At 37.6% G+C, this 19,875-nt stretch overlaps 1 protein-coding gene across 1 annotated transcript in view; it reads left to right on the top strand.

Moving 5' to 3' along the window:
• Positions 1–19,082, top strand: part of LOC149786772 (neuroendocrine convertase 2-like) — a 38,680-nt gene extending 19,598 nt beyond the window's left edge. Inside the window, exons 6-12 of the mRNA XM_089975974.1 lie at positions 46–134; positions 2,705–2,877; positions 11,966–12,202; positions 12,717–12,817; positions 13,637–13,855; positions 15,688–16,077; positions 18,701–19,082. Of these exons, the coding sequence (XP_089832100.1) occupies positions 46–134; positions 2,705–2,877; positions 11,966–12,202; positions 12,717–12,817; positions 13,637–13,855; positions 15,688–16,077; positions 18,701–19,082 (1,591 nt within the window). The remainder of the gene's footprint in view (positions 1–45; positions 135–2,704; positions 2,878–11,965; positions 12,203–12,716; positions 12,818–13,636; positions 13,856–15,687; positions 16,078–18,700) is intronic.
• Positions 19,083–19,875: the final 793 nt, after the last annotated feature.

Genomic DNA, 19,875 nt, shown 5'->3' with positions numbered 1-19,875 from the left:
TAATCAATACTATGTTCAGTATAATATGTTATGCCTAACTTTCAGTCATGGAACTCGTTGCGCTGGAGTGATTGCAGCTGAGTGTGACAATGACGTTTGTGGCTGTGGAATAGCTTACAATGCCAGAATAGGTGGTAAGGAATTATTTAGCAAGTTATATGTATATCGTTAATTTGTTTCGTGCATCCTGTGACATTGATTTTAGAATATTTGTTTGATACGTCTACATCGGTCTTATTAAACTGCTCTTCCGAAGACGAATTTGAATATGAATTATTTAGATTTGCTAAACATATAAGGTAAAATAAATATTATATTCTACTCTGCTAACTACGATTGTTTTAAATTAGTGTAACAAAGATAAATGCTAAATCGTTAAATACATTATATAAAACATGTATGGTTTAAGAATGTTTAACGCTTTCGAGTTCAAAGTGTCTAGGAATTGGTTTGCCCGTGTAAGTTGGTGTGTGGGTCGTTTGAACAGCTTTGGTTAAAGTATTTCCGACCAAGTGTAGCTCAGTAATCTCTTACTACATTCACTTCATATTCGGAATATGATATCACCATCTACGTTCCTCCCTTCAGTACTACTCCAGCCCACCAGGTTAACCCCTGTTTAAGGCCTTGCGGCCAAGAATTATATTGGGAACACCTTCTTTATTAAAGATTGTACATGTCTCCCAGACAATATAAGTAATGACATTAATACCTGTGTACACCTGACACCCTATTTCTGCGCAATAAGGTACGTTTTACACCATCTATCATTCCAAAACTTTGTTTACACTGTGGATAAGAAAGAAACATTTAGTACAACACTCTTTCAACAAAAGAAACTAGGTTATAGAACGAATCTTTAAAAGTACTACACTCTTGTTACAGAGGTCCCCGTAGTTTTCATTTAATGCGTCAGAAATCTCGTTGCGTTTGTTTGCTTGGAAGTATTTTATTAGCTCCTGTTTATCTTGTAATTACGAAATGTAATAATTAAATGCTTCCATATGCTTTTAATACACCTGACAACTAAAATAGGTCACAGTGACCCGTATATGTGCTTTACAATCATAGATAAAGCGATTGTAAAATTAGCATTGCATATATATTTAGCTTATTATTTATATCAGAGTAAACAATCTAATGAATAACGAAACATGATTTCCCATGTTTCATAATATTCTCTAACTTCTGAAAGCGGTATTATAGCGTCTCCCTTGTCTTATCCTTGTTGAAATACATTTGTGTCCATTTATCTGTGCGCAAATAAAATTCTTTATAATAATGTCCGAAATTAACAAGTCACGTCAAAATTCGTTTTGGCAAAAGTATCTGAATGACGGAAAATGCCCAAAGACTACATGATATACGGTACATAAAGCCACTGACTTCACCCAGTACAATCGGACACAAAATCAATCGTGTATGATATCACGTGGCGTCTATTGCGAAGCACAGTCCCAATATACGGTAGCTAAGGAAAAAGTTAAGCAATCAGGCTTATTCCGATTTTTGGAGTAATTCACACCTATCGTGTTCCTGTTGTAAGTCTGCTAACTTATTTTTTGTTGTATATAGATATTGTTGGAGAGGAGAAACATTTGTTAAGAATGTTCACTGGAAAAAGAGAGTGCTCATTATTTGGACTATAATATTATTCTAGAACTGTTGTAAATTATTCGAAGGAGTTCTGGACAACGCTATCTTGACAACGTCACGGTCCTTTTTTGGAAGACCAGAACATATCCGGTATTGACATGTATAAGGGACTTTTCATTTCATTTATTTAGGACTTTCATAGACCATTATAAGTTCTAGCTTCGATTCACTTCATAATAGTATAAGTTCATCTTACATTATTCATTGATAACTTTATTAAACTGTTTGTTAAGATTTATAAAACTTGTTCGTTTTGCTTCTTGTCTGTTGCTTAAGTTTTGACCGTAGAGTCGTAATACTATGATTTTAGTTCACCTGCGACCATCATGTTTATTGGGTTGCTTTTCTTCTTTTTAATCTTTATTCGAATCAATGGAATGTGGGAAAGAGTCCTGCTGTTTCCAGGGAAACTATTATTGCATACTGGGACTAATCATTTTGCAGTTTCTAGAAACCATGAAATCCAACAAAATCGATTTCTTACAAACTAATGACCATAATTATTTGTACACCCCCACACAAATACAAGTATGCAGTGGAATTAAACAGAAACACGATATATCTGAGTATGTGCGAACCACATATTAATATTCATCTTCAGGATACAGGCATCATCTTTGCACAAGGGCATTTTTTTGTATTTCTACAGTAAACTCTCTACTTCACGATTATATTTATTTAGGCCATATTCCCAAAGCTAATTTCATTGATTCGTTGTTTTTATAATGAACTAAGAAATTGCTGTAGTTAAACTGCAAATTTAGTTACTAACCGTTTTGCCAGTGTGAATAAACATAGTGCTACTACAATATACCCTGCCATTCTGAAAATTGTCATGTTATAAATGATGGCACAATTTCATCAGAGAATTGTTGTTAAAATGGTAGCTTATAAGAGCAGAGGTTAAGCCATTTGTTTACAGATTTATTTTCTGTATAATGGACAAAAAAGAGTCCAAACATTCTTCTAGACTCAACGTAGACAATAAAATCTTTCCTCCTTGGGGAAACCCAAAATGTCAATACTTTGAAGCACTCTACCTTCCCAGGTCTACGACTTCTGGATGGTCCAGTGACAGGCTCAATGGAAGCTAAGGCCATGTTATATCACAACCAGCACATTGACATTGTCAGCGCATCGTGGGGCCCAAATGATGATGGCATGACGATGGAGGCACCGACTAGAGCCGTCTCAAAAGCTCTGGCTAAGGGAGTGACTGAGGTCAGCTATTATTATATTATATTATATTGCATCATATTATATTATATTATATTATATTATATTATATTATATTATATTGTATTGTGTTGTGTTGTGTTGCGTTGAGTCGCGTCGCGTCACGTCACGTCACGTCACGTCACGTCGCGTCACATTACATTAAATTACACTATATTATATTAATACACAGATAGCCTACTGCTGCAGACTGACATTGCCGGTGGCTTTTGAGACATGATACAAAATACCAATCTCTGCTACACGAGCGACAGCCCACGTGAGAACTCAATCTACAGCAAGACTGAAAAGAAGGTTGTAGGCAAGTTTAAGGTTAGTGCGCCGGCCCGCCAATTGACGATTATGCTGGCTTCCGGTTTAAGATGTACATCATTTTACTTGAGAGGCAAGCAAAGGTTCGCAAGAAGCAAGTGTTTTCTGTGGACAGCACCAAAAGTAGACCTTCGTTATTACATCAACCTAGAGTGCCTCTAAGAGAAACAAAAGTTTCGTAACTCGATGGTATTGTTACGTAGTAATGACCAATGATTGGGTCTACTGCATAAGCATGACTTGAGTAAGCCTGAAGGCCATCAAAAAATAGATTGCTTCAGACGCCATTACAAAGCTGGCTTATGGCCACTACCTCAACGACCTCTTTGGATTCGTCGAGCGATCTGCTGCGTAAGGACACCGCAAAGGTGGAAGATGGTATCTTCTGGCACAATTTATAATGCCTTGGAAAACAAACTTCTGCACGAAGCGCCACTCCTTGAAGGATATTATATAGATGGCTGGCGTAGGGCGTAAAATCAGAGATCCAGATGAACAATTTGAGCAACCATACAGACTCGGTGATATGTCGTTGACCTTCTTCTAGCTCTCGAGGCGCATATCGGTACGGCACCTTAGTTTTCGAGTCCAGAAGTTTATGCTACATTGCGATTGCAGGCATAGCCTGCACAGTTGACACCACCATCTTAGCTGTTTCAGATATCACTATGTTTCTTGTCTGTAAGTCATGTTTCCTCACTTTTTAGGGCAGCCACAACAGCGAGCTATCTTCGCACTCATTCAATGCTACGCTTTGTTGAAGCTGTGATTGTCTCTTTCGCGCTCAACGTCTCGGCCGTACACAATATATCCTGGACATACTGGTGCCCAAAGAACCACTCAGCTAGAGTAAGGTTGGACCTGTCTAAAATGTCATGTGCACGACGGATACCTGCCTTGCCACCCCATACTTGCACGTTCTGCTTAGCAAAGAACTGAGACAATGTTCCCATTAACTAATGATTGGTGTCAACATGTACCGTTTTGGGACATATTTGCCACCCCGGCTTGTAGGTACCTGTTATAGCGTTGACAACATTGCAAGACATATTGTTCTTACTGGTTCAACCCCTCAACATTGGCATCAACCACGGTAAGCGTGTACTTGTATGGTGACAGCCGTGGCCCGCCCTTGGTTCGGACATGCTGCGATAACAAGATGTCTGCCTCGTTAGGGACTGAAATAGCAAACTGTGTCCCCCTGTGATTCTACTAGCTGCTAGTAGATAAATCTGTGACATTGCATTTAAAAAGTTTCCTTATCGGACCTATTTTTATCTATTTAAGAAAAGATGACGATTGAGTCAATAAATGCGATGTCGTTACCAAGCTCTCAGCCTTCCATGAGAGCAATCTCGGCCATTAGGCAGTAATGATGATAATAGCAGGAATGATGTTATGTGCAAATTGGCATAGCATGTGTCCAAAAGTTACACATTCTGTTGGTAAATGCGTCCTCGAATTGAAGAGGCATGAAGACAACTGGTCTCATCTTAAGCAAACGACTGGCAAACATTCTGTACCCATCCTCAACGAAGCCCAATTACAGCACAATGTACAATAACCTTACGCGATCTGTGTCGTATGGTGGTGCAAACATCTTCCCTGAAAATCTGTACAAGAGCAAACAACAAGTGCTATTCTATAGAATGGGGTATGGCCGATATCTAATATAAAGTGCACACAGCTCATGTATTAAGCATGTGCGTCCTGCTGCTGAAGGACTTCCACCTTATTAAAAGTAGTCCTCGAGCTGTTGCAGTTTTAGCTACTCTGGTACATGGTCACCGGCGCTCCTACAGGCGCAAACATAGAAATGACCTGCTGCTAGTAGAGCTACAACGCCACAGAGATAACATTGTGGTGTTTTCTGATCTTCGTAACTTTGGAAACGCCTGCTCTAGCGTTGGATTTGGGACGATCTTACTGGCCACCCGATCAGGACTTATTATGCTAATAACTGGTATCGGTTCTTTCGATGGTTTTTTGTTGGTTCCTGTGATAGTTTTTACGTTACCTCAATAGTAATTACTTATGATAGCACCTTGTCGGTTCTATTCAAGCACCACCTATTCTAAGTGATTTCAGCAACACAACCAAAACAGCCTGAAGCACCGTAACAGTCATGTTACCGGGCTGCACATGCTCGTAGGTGATTACGTCCGCAGTAGACGACACTCATATATAGGCATCTTCCACGTAGGCCATTTCAATCCCTTTAAGCTCTATACTAATCTTTTTTACGATAGCGCGGCCCAAATTTTTCACGAGTGTACAGTTGGCGTTAGCTTAAGCTCCCGTGAGCCGCTCAAAGAAATTGAGAATGCCAACCTAGCGGTTTCTGACACAATGACATCGTTCTAGTTTGGATCTGGTGCTTGGATATTAGTAACAAGGATCGGGCGCAAGCGTAAGGCGAAGGAAGAGCAATGGGTCGAACTTGTTTCCATACTGAGAAATCTTAATATTTAACTACGGAGTTGCTAAGGTTCACGGACCTTCTCTGCAATAAGCCACCCTAAGTACATCACAATGGCTGAAGGAGGCTTTGAAATGGATGGAATTGATACAGGAAACTCTTTTTACCAGATGAAGCAACAGAAGCTATATTTTTCGACTTCCCCAGTGATCCAGTGATATGAGAGTTAGAACACCGATTATAAAGCCTTATTATAGATGACATAATACCGGCTAAAGATGAAATTCGTCGTAGAAAATATGAAGATGGCCCTGGTGGAAAATGACTCGAGCATATTCAACGAGGAAGGAGAAATGATGTGCCATAAGATACAAGACTGCATTAAAAGCAGAGAAGACGAACTCAGGCCCCGGATAATTGCTGCGGGTGCTTACCGATAGGCCCTTCGCACCCAGATTTTCTAGATAGGGGAGACAATCAACAAGATTTACAACAAAGATACAACACTAGCTCAGATTATGCAAACCCTCTGTAGCAAACAGAGGATCATTATAGGATCAAATATTGCCGCATTGAAGATTCATTATAAAGAGGACCGTACAAGCCGTAGTTAGAACTGCTGTCGAGGGTCGCATATCGCGAGTTCCAATGCTAAAACGAGACCACCATGAACCGTTTCCTGCTGACGCAAAAGAATGGATCAAAAGTATCTACAACAGCTGACCTTGATACTGATGACGACTGCATAAATATACAGAAATATCGGGTCAACTTGTCGCTCTTGCAGAGGACCGCTGGCAATAGCATCGGCTGGGTGGCCTAAAACATATTGCCGCTTATGATCACAATAACTGTTGTGTTCTATGTCATTATCGTCTGTCACTTTCGTTTGTACGACGAATGGAAACGAGAAAGCTTAATGTTCGGCAAAAAAACCCAGAAGGCAAGCTCAACCGCGATGCTGCTCACCACCAGTGCTGGATAATTGCTGCGTGGTCTTAGGCTTCTTCGACGCTTGCACTGTCTGAACAACTTGCATAGTACCAACTTTTCTATTGACGCGGGCCAATACGATCCCACATTTCCGTGCTTTGTTTTCTGATGTTGTTGCCTTTGTCTTCACTATTATATGCTCTTGTTACTGGTCATAGTACCTTGGACGCGTTGTCGTTAACATTGGTTCCGACCAACACGTCGTCGCTCGTTTCCTAAATACTAATGTTGTACCCTAAAAAGATGCCAAGTCTAAGCTACATGTCAGAAGAAATCATGCAAAGGCCTTCCATGTGGGCCTACTGTATTTTAGTCCTGGTTTTTATAATTCGACGCTGGAAATAGCTATCGACCTCGGGACGTCATTAGTGCCGGGAGATTTCTGCCTTTACGAGAATGAGAAACTGACGTTGCACCTCAAATTTCCAACTTCCTCTGATGGTGTAAATAAGCGTCTGAGAAGTATATCAAGGATTGCCCAGGCATACTCCCGGACGCTGTCGTTGAGAAGCACCACATTGTGGTAGATGAATCATTGTCACTTGTCAATCATAATCTACACAAAACCAAGTTTCTTTGAGCCCTCCTCGTCCTGCGCAAAATGTGCATAGTGCTGTTTTCTGCCAGCCGGTTCCCCACACGTATAATGCTCGGTTCCATACATAGTTGGGTACTTGTGTAAGAACGCCTTCCCACATTCCAGGGCCAGATATATAAGCTGGTACTCAGAGGTCCAACTGATATACGTCGTTCCCACGACATTGCTCGTGCTATGTTTTAGCTTTCATTCGTTCCGTCTGTAAGCGGGTATCACGATTAATTTGGTTGTCATTATCTCGATAGTATTGCCCGGTTCGCGCAAGTATAAATATAAGTGGTGAAACTTATAGGTGGAATAGATAGAGATCTGAGCAGATATATAGAACAAACCAACAAGAGTCTCCGTACATGTAAATAAACAATTTAATCAATTACATAAAACAACTGTGAGAATTCATTACATCAGGAATATACTGTTTTTAGATATAAAACTTTCACCGAATTACAAAAAAACACACAAATATATTTAAATAAAGTAGCCGATCTATTTAGTGATAGTTTTAGTTCATGATAGGATCGAGTGAACAATCGAAGTCAATGCATTGTGCGATTGCATAAATTGTTTCTTCGTTCACTCCACTTCCGCTGTAACTGTTCCTTCGATTGTGTCGGTCTTGCCTCTTTCGGTCCTCACTCTGTGCGTAGCACGTAGATTCACAGATACGTCACAGGATACGTCTCAGAATTCGTCTCAGAATTAATGCGTCGTACCATACGTCGCAAAATTAATGCATCCCACCATACGCCGCAGGAGCTATTTTCTCCCTTTTGAAAAAAAATATAAGTAGAGACAACCTAAATTTTCTGTTGTTTATGATACAGGGGCTTTTGCACTATTCCCCCTCGTTATCAGAATTCGTCTCAGAATTAATGCGTCGTACCATACGTCGCAAAATTAATGCATCCCACCATACGCCGCAGGAGCTATTTTCTCCCTTTTGAAAAAAAATATAAATAGAGACAACCTAAATTTTCTGTTGTTTATGATACAGGGGCTTTTGCACTATTCCCCCTCGTTATCAGAGCTTACTATCGGTGCATAACAGATGCTAAGGCTATCAGTCGGCTCCACATGTCCTATAATGAACCTAATTAGTTTAATGGCTAATTCATCACGCATTAACATCACACATTAACACCATCCGAAACATAACGGTTCCGAGCCAGCCTCAAATTAAACAAGTGAATAAATGAAATACATTACATGGCTTCTACCTCATGTCAGTCAATACACACTCCCCCTCAGTCATACGTGAAATCTTCTAAATTTGGTGAATTTACACGGATTCTCGTAACTCATGTTAACTAATGTAATGCATGAAATTCTTAGAACCTAATTATTTTGCAAACAAGACGAAAAACTAAAAAAATTCGTCAAACTTATCTAAAGAAGATTAATGTACGACTTCCTACGCATAAGCTCAACACAGTTATACATAAAGAAAATTGATATACGAATGTAGAAATTAAATTCATGCAAATATAAGTAAATAAATTCAGCAAAGCATTATATATGGCATCAACAATTTACATGGAATTGTCACAAATACCTTTGAACTTTCAGCGTTTCTCGCTTCTACCGCCAAATTTGTTCGTCGGTTTTTTCTCGACAACTGTTTTTACAAGAGAATTTCTCTCGGGGTCTTCTCTACATTGGTTTTCCTCTTGCAGAAAAGCTTAGACTGATTAAAATTTTCGATGTGGGTGATATTAAAACTAGGAAATTTAATGTGGGAGCAAGCCACTTATTTAGCGTAACCAATCAGAATCAAATATATCTGCCGCCTTTTTCCAGAGGCGCCAAAGTCGGGGTCAACTTGACCTTCTACGTTGCGACTACGGTTTACTGGAAATTCTCAATTTGTGACAGTTTTACCACTAGATGAAAGTTTAACGTATCCCCAATAGTCCGTCTGGCTGCTGTATAAACAAATGCTTAATTAAGAATGAAATTCCCCCCTCGAAGAGACATTACCGATCATGGCAGTATGGCGATTTGAACCCGCCTGTCCCCATAAATCTAATTAATTGTTCTCTGGTCTCAACTAATGTGTTCTTGATAGACCGCCAGAAATTTGCTCTTTCACACCGTCTATTAATGCAAACGTTTCTACAGATAACCCCGTATTATTCCATCTCAATGCCGTTTTCGAAAGCGTTACACCACATTTTGCGCAGAATGGGGTACTTCTTCTGACTGAGATTCTTGCTCTCTGGCAGCAGACGTGAAAGTTGAAGAAGGTTTGAACTAAAGAATGATCCCCGTCGCATTTGCAGTCGTTACTGCTGGAACGGCAGGCAACAGATGATCCAAGACGCTGAATACTCAGCCAGTGGTCGCCACCATGCTGAAATTGTTATTTGATTTTGCCAGAACCTCATTGCATTGTCTGCGTTATCTTAGATCAGGCACTTATAACCCTCTTCAGAGAGATATGGGGCTGTGGGTACTCTTCTTACTCGTTGAAACAAGGCTCATTTCTGAATAAGACGTTATCTCGAATGCGCGTTTGATCATGTATAGTTTTTGTGATATCATGAATTATATAGGACCATACGGCAACTGACATAATAGGTGGCTTTGGAACTTATTTTTCTTTTCTTTTGGGATGAGATTAATCGAGAACGAGTATGTCATCTGCATATATTTTCGATGGCTACAAATTCCCTGTATTAAGAAATGTGGACGGGTTCATTTTAAGAAGTTAATCCATGCTGTCATAAAGTCTCATAAATATTGTACATTATGATGTCTGCTCCTAAAAACTGGCTAATTACTCGGGTTGAGAAATATCTTCATAACACCGACTCTCCATATTCAACAAATAATAACTAAAATCTAATAAATGAATAAACGGAGACGTAAATAAAAATAGCACATACCCTTGGTTTGCAATGGTGTCACCTTTGCCTACAATATCAGCATCAGCATGACGATCCAGTGTTGACGTTTTCGAATGTTATAAATCTTGTATATCAATTGCATTAGTATACACTATCAGACGTGCGGAGTATATGTGTTATGTATATTTAATTTGCATTGTTTATTAGCTATTGTCCTTTTGTTTATATTTTCTATTTGAATATATGCTATTGATAAGGTAACATTGTATTTTGGACTTGACCTTGTCCAAAATCAAGTTCATTTTATTCTTGACCTGAATTATTGATATTTTTATATTCTATAAACAACTACTAGACAGCTAAATATTTTCTCTATGTGCATGGGTTAATTCTTAGGAATATTATCTTTGCCTGAGTCAATGACATTGCGTTTACCACGTTCTTTATTATAATGATGTTTTTGTAAACATTTGGAAACTTCGAGAAGATTTTTTGCTTAAGTAATAGAAATTGTAGAAAATGCTAATTATGACTTGCGGTCAAGTAGAGGACATTATAATTTAGTTTTTCTGGAAATATTCATTCGTGCTTTTGGATCTTTGCAGAATCAATTCTATTATTGTTGTGCCCAGTAATTAATTTGGGCTGAAATTGTATTTATTGTAATTAATTATTCAATGGAAATACAAAGCATTAATCAACAATAACATTCTTGAAATAGAGACTTGCCTTTATAGTGAAATTTGATATAAGTATATTTTCCTGGATTATATTAGTGGGATCCAACGAAAGACTGTTGGCACATCACTATTTCAGGAGTCACCACAGACACATCAACACTTCCAGCGAGGGATTTAATTTCAGTCTAAAGTTTATTGATAACTTTAATCATTAGGAGTTATGTCTGTAATTCTAAGATTGTTTGGGATATAATTCGTAATTTCATAAGCACCTTTTTATATTTTCACTTTGTTTTCTAGGGAAATAAATTATTGTTTGAATTTTACATGGTTTTGTTCTCACTCTTTTCTATTACTTGTTTCAATACCATAAAGCTAAACTAATAACAACAGCGACGTATATCTGTCTGTACAGACTGATAGTGTCTGTAACATAACTTTTACTAGGACTTTTTTTTATCTCCTATCTTCTTCATACCTCGTATGAACCTTACCTATGAATACAGACAAACGTCTATTGATTTTGGAACTGGCAGGTCTAATGTCTAAATCACTGAAGCTGAAAATGTGATTTTCCAACCTGGATGACAAGTTACATTTCATAAATGTCAATTAAAGAAGCTACACCTGAGCGGGAACAAATATAGATCGATTCGGAATCAGAAATATGAAAGGTCAAGGTCCCCAGATATAACAACAACAGTTTATTTGGGTTTCCGTTTGATAGGTCAGGTTTCCTAGTTTTCATCAAACTTCATAGGTAGTCCAAACATGAGAAAAGGCACCTCCAATAATACTCGGGCCCACCAAAAGTCAAACGACAGGGTCACTGGAGCTAAAATTGTGATTTTGGGTTCCACATGATAAATTCATTTTAATCCAGTTCCTCACACCCAATTTTTATGAACGTCGTAGTTGCGAAACACTTAATGGAAGAGCAGCTCACTGTTTGTCCTGCAAATGATAGATGCACGTCCGGATCAATGGGTATAAAGTTGTGCCTTTGCGGTTATAAATCATTTGTGATAGCTTTAAAGGGTTGGTAGACTGGTCGTTCTTCTAACAGTTACTTTGTGTAATATTACTGTCTTAAGTTTGTTCCATGGTATGCTGGGGTTCCTTGTCTCATCCGCATAAGCAGAAAGCTGTATCATCAAAACAACCATAATAGATGAACCATAGCATTTCATGGAAACTTTAAGTGTTGGCATTTTTCTAATATCAGGGAAGGAAAGGACTGGGTACTATATTCGTGTGGGCAACAGGAAATGGTGGCATCGAAGGGGATTCCTGTGGTGCTGATGGTTTTGTAGGCAGCATCGAGAGTATTTCTATTGGCTCTGTAACGGACCACGGACAAAAGCCATACTTCATGGAGATATGCAGCTCTACCATGGCAGTTGTTCCAACAGGGGGATCATTCTTCAAGGAAGAGGAAGGGTCATGGGCAAAAGTCAAAGTAGTAAGCATGCGTACTGATAGGTCTGTAAATACTGTACCACACTTCTATTTCAGAAAATGAGCATTTATTTGAAAGATAACTGATGAAAACTTTGTATATAGATCTTTAGCAATAGTGTTATTTTGTTCATTTTAATAACATTGCTGGTTGCATCTCAAACTGTCTTACCAAACTAAGCATTGGTCTATTTACTCCTCTATCAGGTGGGTATTGTAGCTTGTAGTAGGCTATACATAACTGACAAGTGCGGAAACGTGTTGAATAGTCGCTGTTTCTGTGTACTGTAAAGACTACAATTCAATGTCAGCATATTTAAGATTTTATGATATCTATAGTGTAGCTTTTCGAACTGTCACCTTAGACTTTTCTGATGTATCAGCGGCTAAAGCCATGTTCTTGAAGACAGATTCAGATAGATGAACTGATACTGTAGGACTTGAAAATAAAACTACTGCATGATGCATAATAGCAAAGACACATTCTTACAGAATCGATTGTGTTTTCTTCATTTTAGGTCACAACAGACATAAATGGGAACTGTATTAAGAACTTTCAGGGAACATCCAGTGCCGCCCCACTTGCAGCGGGCTGTATTGCTCTGGTCCTAGAAGCCAAGTAAGGACCACTGTGACAATCATGTCACTTAATCTCAACAGTATTTAGATAGCTCCAATATCAAATCTATTCTGATATTATGGCGTATTCTTTACAGTCTTGTGCTGTTTCTAAAGCTGTTTCCAGCAAACAAAATCCTCCAGTTAGAGAACTGTTTTTATTACCAATATATGACAATGTGTGGTCGCCTATATGTCCACATACACTAACTGTTTCTTGGTCTATAAAAATGGCTATATTGATCAGTATTTTAGATTCTATCTTCAACAGAAGAAGCCCACTAGATGGCTGGAAATAATTAGCGGAATTATAACTGGATCTCTTAACTCATTTCTACGAAGTACACATATGTAACTTGTTCACAATTAGGTTTCTGGAATCTAATACATTTGTAATGTATTGCTGACACTGTTGAGGTGTTTCATGGATGCAAATATGGTGATTTCACAAGACAGGAACTTGATGATGGTTTTGTTTTAAAAATAAATGTCAAGCAGTATTTTTTATCTTTAGTGTCGGGTAGATAATGCACAACATGTACCTTTGTTATGTGCAAAGTGAGATAAATTTAAACATTAATTAAAATAGGAACTGAATTAACCACCTGCACCTATATATGTAGTACGAATATGCATTTGTAGATAAATATAAGTCTTCTGTGCTAATTACTCAGGTGTCTGGTCTCCATAGGAATTAAATAAGCGTTTTGTTACTTATTCCAGAAAGTGACCTTAATGCGGTTATTTTTTTTATATGAGTGTGTCTTTTAGCAAAAGGAAAAACAAGTAAAACAAAACAAAACCTTATAATTTATTTCAGTCCTAACCTAACGTGGAGGGACGTTCAGCACATTGTAGTGAGAGCCGCCAAGGTTCAGAGTCTGGACGCCCCCTGGACCATCAACGGAGCTGGCTTTCATTTCAGTAATGTCTTTGGCTTTGGCTTGATGGACTGCGGTAAGATGGTGGAAATGGCACAGAACTGGACAAATGTGCCGCTACAACATTTCTGTAAAACAGATCCACAGCATGTTGACGTGTAAGAATTATGCCCAATACGTCTCAAGAAAAATATATTGCAGTAGTCTTTGGTCTCTTTTAAAAACAATGAACGTTCAGATACATATCAATATATATATATATATATATATATATATATATATATATATATATATATATATATATATGTGTGTGTGTTATAATTAATAAGACATTTTAGCATGTGGTTTCTCTTCAGAGCATCGTTACAGTATATTAATATATCTGAAAACATGTGGAATTACTCTACTTTCATTTTCAACATGAAATAAGTTACTCGATCATAATATCTTAGGTTTATGACGACTATGTCGCAAAGCCACTCCTCCCATGCTAGATTTGATAATAGAAAGCAAAAAGTCATCGGTGAGCATTTTCGGTGGGAGTCAGACCAGAGTGATCAATACTTGATGGTTTTGCTTTAAATCATATCTCTACTTCACTTAATACTTCCGCTCGCGCTAGGAAGAACGCATTGAGAGAGACCTACTAAGTATACTTTCGTTTGTGTTTCTTTTTTATCTTTTCTATCCGATACCGAGAATTCATACTTTATGTTCCTGTTTTCACGTGATACATGTCAGTGCAAATTTGTTTACCGGTCCCGGATCGGTATTACCTCCATTCAGATACATCCGCTCCTATCCATGTTTATGAATTTGGTCAATAATATAAAGTATCAGACACCGTACAATCGTTCATGTAGATGTTGTAGACATGTGTCCTCGTTACTAGCGTCCTCTTTACAGTAGGTTTGCGCAAGATGATTGATCCTGAATAAGATATCATTTTGCTCCTTATCAAAGTATCAACGCAATGGGCTAGACGAAATGCAAGGCGTGCATACCCTTTAAGTTGGCAGAAGATAGCCTTGTTACAAGTCTAACACTTATGTGGCATTATTCGGGCCATTCTTACTACATTCACGGAAGATGAATGAAATGTAAGGGCCAATATAATGACCAAACAATGCAATCCAACCAGCGGACTAGCGAAGTAACGCATCACCGAGAGTGATGTCGTGATCAGCATTGCCACAGACAGCGCCTCAGTGAGCAGGCTGCAACGCTAGAAGCGGGTAATTCACGGGTTCTGACCTATTAAACGGGCCATACCATTACAGGAACCGCTATAGGTAGGCCCTCGCTTCCGCGACCTTAATATGTAGTTTGGTGATACAAATGTGTCATTATCCTGCATTAAAACAACAAATATGATATTTATTCCTGTGAAGTTACATTATAATTGGTTCTTATTAGCCAAGAGGCTATAATTATGTTGAACAATTCAACTGTGTTAAAAATGCCTTTAAAATACATCAACGAACCATTTAAATTGCAATGATAAAACTGAAACAATTTAAAGTATACCGATATTATAACAGAAACAGCAGTACACTGAGTCGTCGTTTAGTAGTGAGTGACCTCTGGACTTAAATATACGTTTAATTCAGACCTGGCAAAATACTCATCATGTATGTAGTACAAGTGATTTGTTACTTTTCCGTGCTAAATGCTGCCTCAAGGGGTGATATGTACATGTATTTCTATATTGGGTTTTTATTGATAGGATATTTTTGAAGCTCAAGCCATAGGCTACCATCATTTAAATTGCGGTCAAGAGTCAATTATATGCATTTGTCAGAGTCATTCAGCCTTTGGGGATTATTCCTTTTAAGGCAAATAAGAGAAAATGGTGCCCCCGCTGGACTATCAATAAAATTTTTAATGTGCAAATTGTGTATCCAGTCTTGTTGAACTAAACTATTGTTTTAAAAATATGAATATCGTGATCATCAGCACATTACCCTAATCTGTACTTACTTCTAAACAGAAAACTGTCAGCAGGAAATTGTGTCTCCAGGACCTTGAAATTTGATGCATGTTATAACGATAGTAAATCCAGGATCACCAGTCTTGAACACATTCAGGCATATGTGAAGGTAGAGGCCGATAAAAGAGGTGAGATTGAACTTTATTTGACATCTCCATCAGGCACAAGGGCTCAATTGCTGTCGAGACGAAAAAGTGATACTAGTGACGAAGGAATTGATTTTGTATTCATGTCAGTTCACACATGGGGAGAGAATCCGCGAGGAACATGGAAGCTTGAGGTCTGTCATATTAAGGCTGGCAGAATAGTGGATAGAGTATATGATGTCAAGGAGGTCTTAAAGAGCTTGCAAGACAGGACAACCAATGTGGAATCAGGAAGGATTATCAGGTTTGTTGTTTCATGGGTACCTTTTATTGATTTGTACATGCTGATCTGATCATTCGGAGGTGTTTAGTAAATATGTCAATTCGTTTTTATAAGGGAATGAATTTTGATTTAACAACGTATTATAGTCAGACTATAGTATATTGTTAGGATAAAACTTGTATATGTTTCATTTGTCTCACTTCTTCTATTTTATGTTTTGATTTCATTTTTCTTTTGTTTCCTTTTTTCTTTTCTCTTTTTATATCTAAGTTAGTCAAGACGCAAAATAAGCTCGTGTTGTTGCTCTGTGTGTATCATGCATCCTCCCTCATTGGTCAATATTTGCTACTTTAGACTCTCAAACACCACTGAACGTTTTTTCAGCCTAGTTAGCTACAGAGAGCATCCTAAGATAGAAAACTTTATGAATTGTACAATTGATGGCGATCCGCCAGTAAATAAGGCCAACATTACGAAGAGTAGAAAACCTCCAAATGACTTCTCAAAATCACTCAACAAATTCCGGCCACGTTTGACAGAATGCATTATCATATAAATGATATTTTAAAAACATTTTATACAGATTATACTGACCCACCATACGTGCTCATCTTTTTAAAAGTAAATTTCTTTAAACGTTCTATTTCCAAAAACAACGGAAGTTAATCTAACTAATTCTGCCATAAAAATTCTAGTCATGATGTCTTTATACATGTTTATTATATATGGCTGCAATGACTTTAAATATGGAACAATCTTTAAACATCTTCTCAAAATCGTTAAGCAGAATTTGATCAAGTACGACGGAAAATATCCTAGCTTTGGCTCTCACTTTTATACAAAATCATGCTCTACGTACCATTAAATATGGCGCATGTTACTAACATTAGAAAACAAATCTTTAAATAAGTACTCGAAATGCACACAACACATTTTTACCAATTTCAACATAAATAATTCTGGCACAAAGGGCTTTCAAGGACTACAAATACTGCTAATCCAATATAAAATGTAGACACTATTGCAAATAAGATGAAAACCGTGACTTTTAAAATAAAATGACTAACAGAATGTGTCTGAATTTTACACCATCCTGGCAAAAAGGGCATTCATGTTTACACAAATTATTCTAATCCACCATTTAATATGGACATCATTCCTAAAAATAGATATAAACAAATAATGATTCCATCTCAAATACTTTAAACACGTTTTTTGCCAAATTTGACAATTCCATGATATGCGGAGTCTTCAGTTTTGTACAGATAATGTGATACGTAATCACATATGGCGGGTATTAATAAATATAGGAAACCTTTAAACGACTTATTTCCAAAAACTGTTTAACAAACTTATACCAAAACTGAAAGAAGGATCTAGGCATGGACTTCTTTCGAGTTTGCACAGGTGATGCGAATTAATATGACTGCCCTTATTGAGAGAAAGAACAATAAATGAATTTCTACTAAAATTTGATTCAGCAGAATAAAACAAAATTAGACAGAAAGAATCCTGTTATAGAGTGTTATAACGTTTTGTTCAGTTATTTATAATCTCTATCAAACACGGTTGCAACTACTAAACTTTCCGGGACCCCAAGTGGCTGAGTGGTCTAAAGCGTTCACAGTTCCGGATCACTGCTATCTCACCTCTGTCTGCGTGGATTCGAGTCCAAGGCTCGGCTAGCGTGGGTACGTGGGAAAGCCTGCCAGTAGCTTCTCTTGGGTCGGTAGTTCTTCCCTGGGTTTTCCAGGAATATTCCTCCACCAGTTATACTGGCCGCCATGTATAGCCTATCTTGTGCTGAAAAATGGCGTTAAACCCTCGAACAACAACAACAACTAAACTTTCCGGTGGCCTAATAGTTAAAAGAGTCTGCCTCGGATGCGGGATGTCACGGGTTCGACCCTTGGCCGAGTCTCATATAACTGGTACTAACAGCATTGCTAGGTGCTTAGTATTAAGAGGTTAGTGTTAGGACTTGTCGGCCTGGTGTTATGATAATGTCACTAGATGCGACATCATGCTACATATCTCCAGCATAATGCCCCCATGTTAGACATCACAATAAACTGCCACTCTGTGATATGGCTGAAAACAATGTACATCATTTCTCTAGTTTTTCTTTCTTTTTTATCTTTTCTCAGCTCTTCTCGTTGTTCTTTGTTTTCGAATTTTAATTATTTTAAAAACAAGAAACTTAAATCACATTGTATTTCTTTATCGGTGCCGACGGTGGTAGCCATCTGTGTATGAATAAAGCAGATGGATGCTTGTTTGAGTCAAGGTAGATTAGTAAACATTGTAACAAGAAATGATGCAATCACATCAAAACAAGCAATAAGAACTAAGGAAGATTCAGACAATGGATCCTCAACTGAAGAAAGAAAATATTACTTCCGAAAAGGTTCTCATTCATTACCAATAGCTGGCCCCTATCATAATGTACTAATTTGTTTTAAAGCAGCACACATGTAAAGTCCAATGTTTTGAAGGCCTGACATTTTCCTTCTTTCTTAGTCCTTGCTAGTAATCATGTAATACAGTTCATGTTCTTCTCTATTGTCATAGTCTACCATTTACTTTTGAGAACTGTATATCTATATAATGTAAGTGTATATATGTGTTCTTGTTCTTGTTCAAGCTGGGAACTCACAGCATATGGTTATGATGATGGTAAATCCCAGAGGGCAGCACAACACGGGCATATAGCTTCAGAGAAGGAGCTGCTAAAAACCATGTACAATGAAATGCAACAATCAAAAAGTCTTCATTTGATGCAAGGCATGGAATGGAACGACCATAACATGGATACAAAAGCTAATATAAATTCTCTAGGACAAATTAAAAGCTATTTTGAAAGCAACACGAATCCATATCTGGATGATCTTTCTGAAATTCTTCATTCACGTGGACATTCTGAAAATGAGCGTGTACATGCTCTAACTTTGTCCATGGGTGAATCATATCACGATACATATAAAACAGACCAACCAACAGGCCATGGTTCTAACAAAGATTTGTAAAAGAGTATGTTCGACCGTTCTTCATCTAATGATAAACATGCAGGCGATACTATAGCTTTGTTCAGCAAATTTTCGGAGATAAAGATGCAGCATGAATAAATATCTGCGGACAGAAATATGTCAAGTAAAAACAAATATCAACGAATAATGTTTTGGAGATATCTACATTAAAAAACAGATAACAAATATCGAATAATATTTGGTGTTTTGTGTGAAACTTTGGAAAAGATATAATTGCTAAAAGAACTATCTACAGTTATTTCTGCACTGCATACTCTTACTTTACAACACAAATAACAGTCAGAACTATTTCTTAATGAGATTTACAAAAGAGCTTGTACGTTTAGGAATATATAACAGAAAGTTCCGGAAATAACCATGGGTAATGAGATATGGGATTGACTGAGTTTCATGTGAGTTGAGGTTAAGCCAAAAAATATGTTTCTGGTGCAAAAACGTATCGTAATTATTATTAATTAATGTTAAACACCATAAGTTCTCCAATTCATTGGAAACAAATACAGGATTCCTACTAAAAATCCCGTAGTGTAATTACTATAGGCACAAATTCGTCCACAGAATACAATAAATATGATAACTAAATACAAATGTAACCAATCATTAACTGAACTCGGTAAATAAACCTTATTGCTCTAACGTTAATTACAGTAGTTATAACTCATTAACAAAATAAAAGAAATGATAATATGACTCTTAGGTGAGTCATAATAGGTACGAATCATTCACATAACTCAGCAAATGAAATTATTGCTCTAAAGGTAACAGCAATAGG

Source organism: Sinohyriopsis cumingii, chromosome 12 (genome assembly GCF_028554795.1).
Source record: "Sinohyriopsis cumingii isolate HCF-2022 chromosome 12, ASM2855479v2, whole genome shotgun sequence".
Classification (NCBI taxonomy): Eukaryota; Metazoa; Mollusca; class Bivalvia; order Unionida; family Unionidae; genus Sinohyriopsis; species Sinohyriopsis cumingii.
Note: the sequence above shows the minus strand (reverse complement) of the source record. Positions and strands in the feature narration are given on the sequence as shown.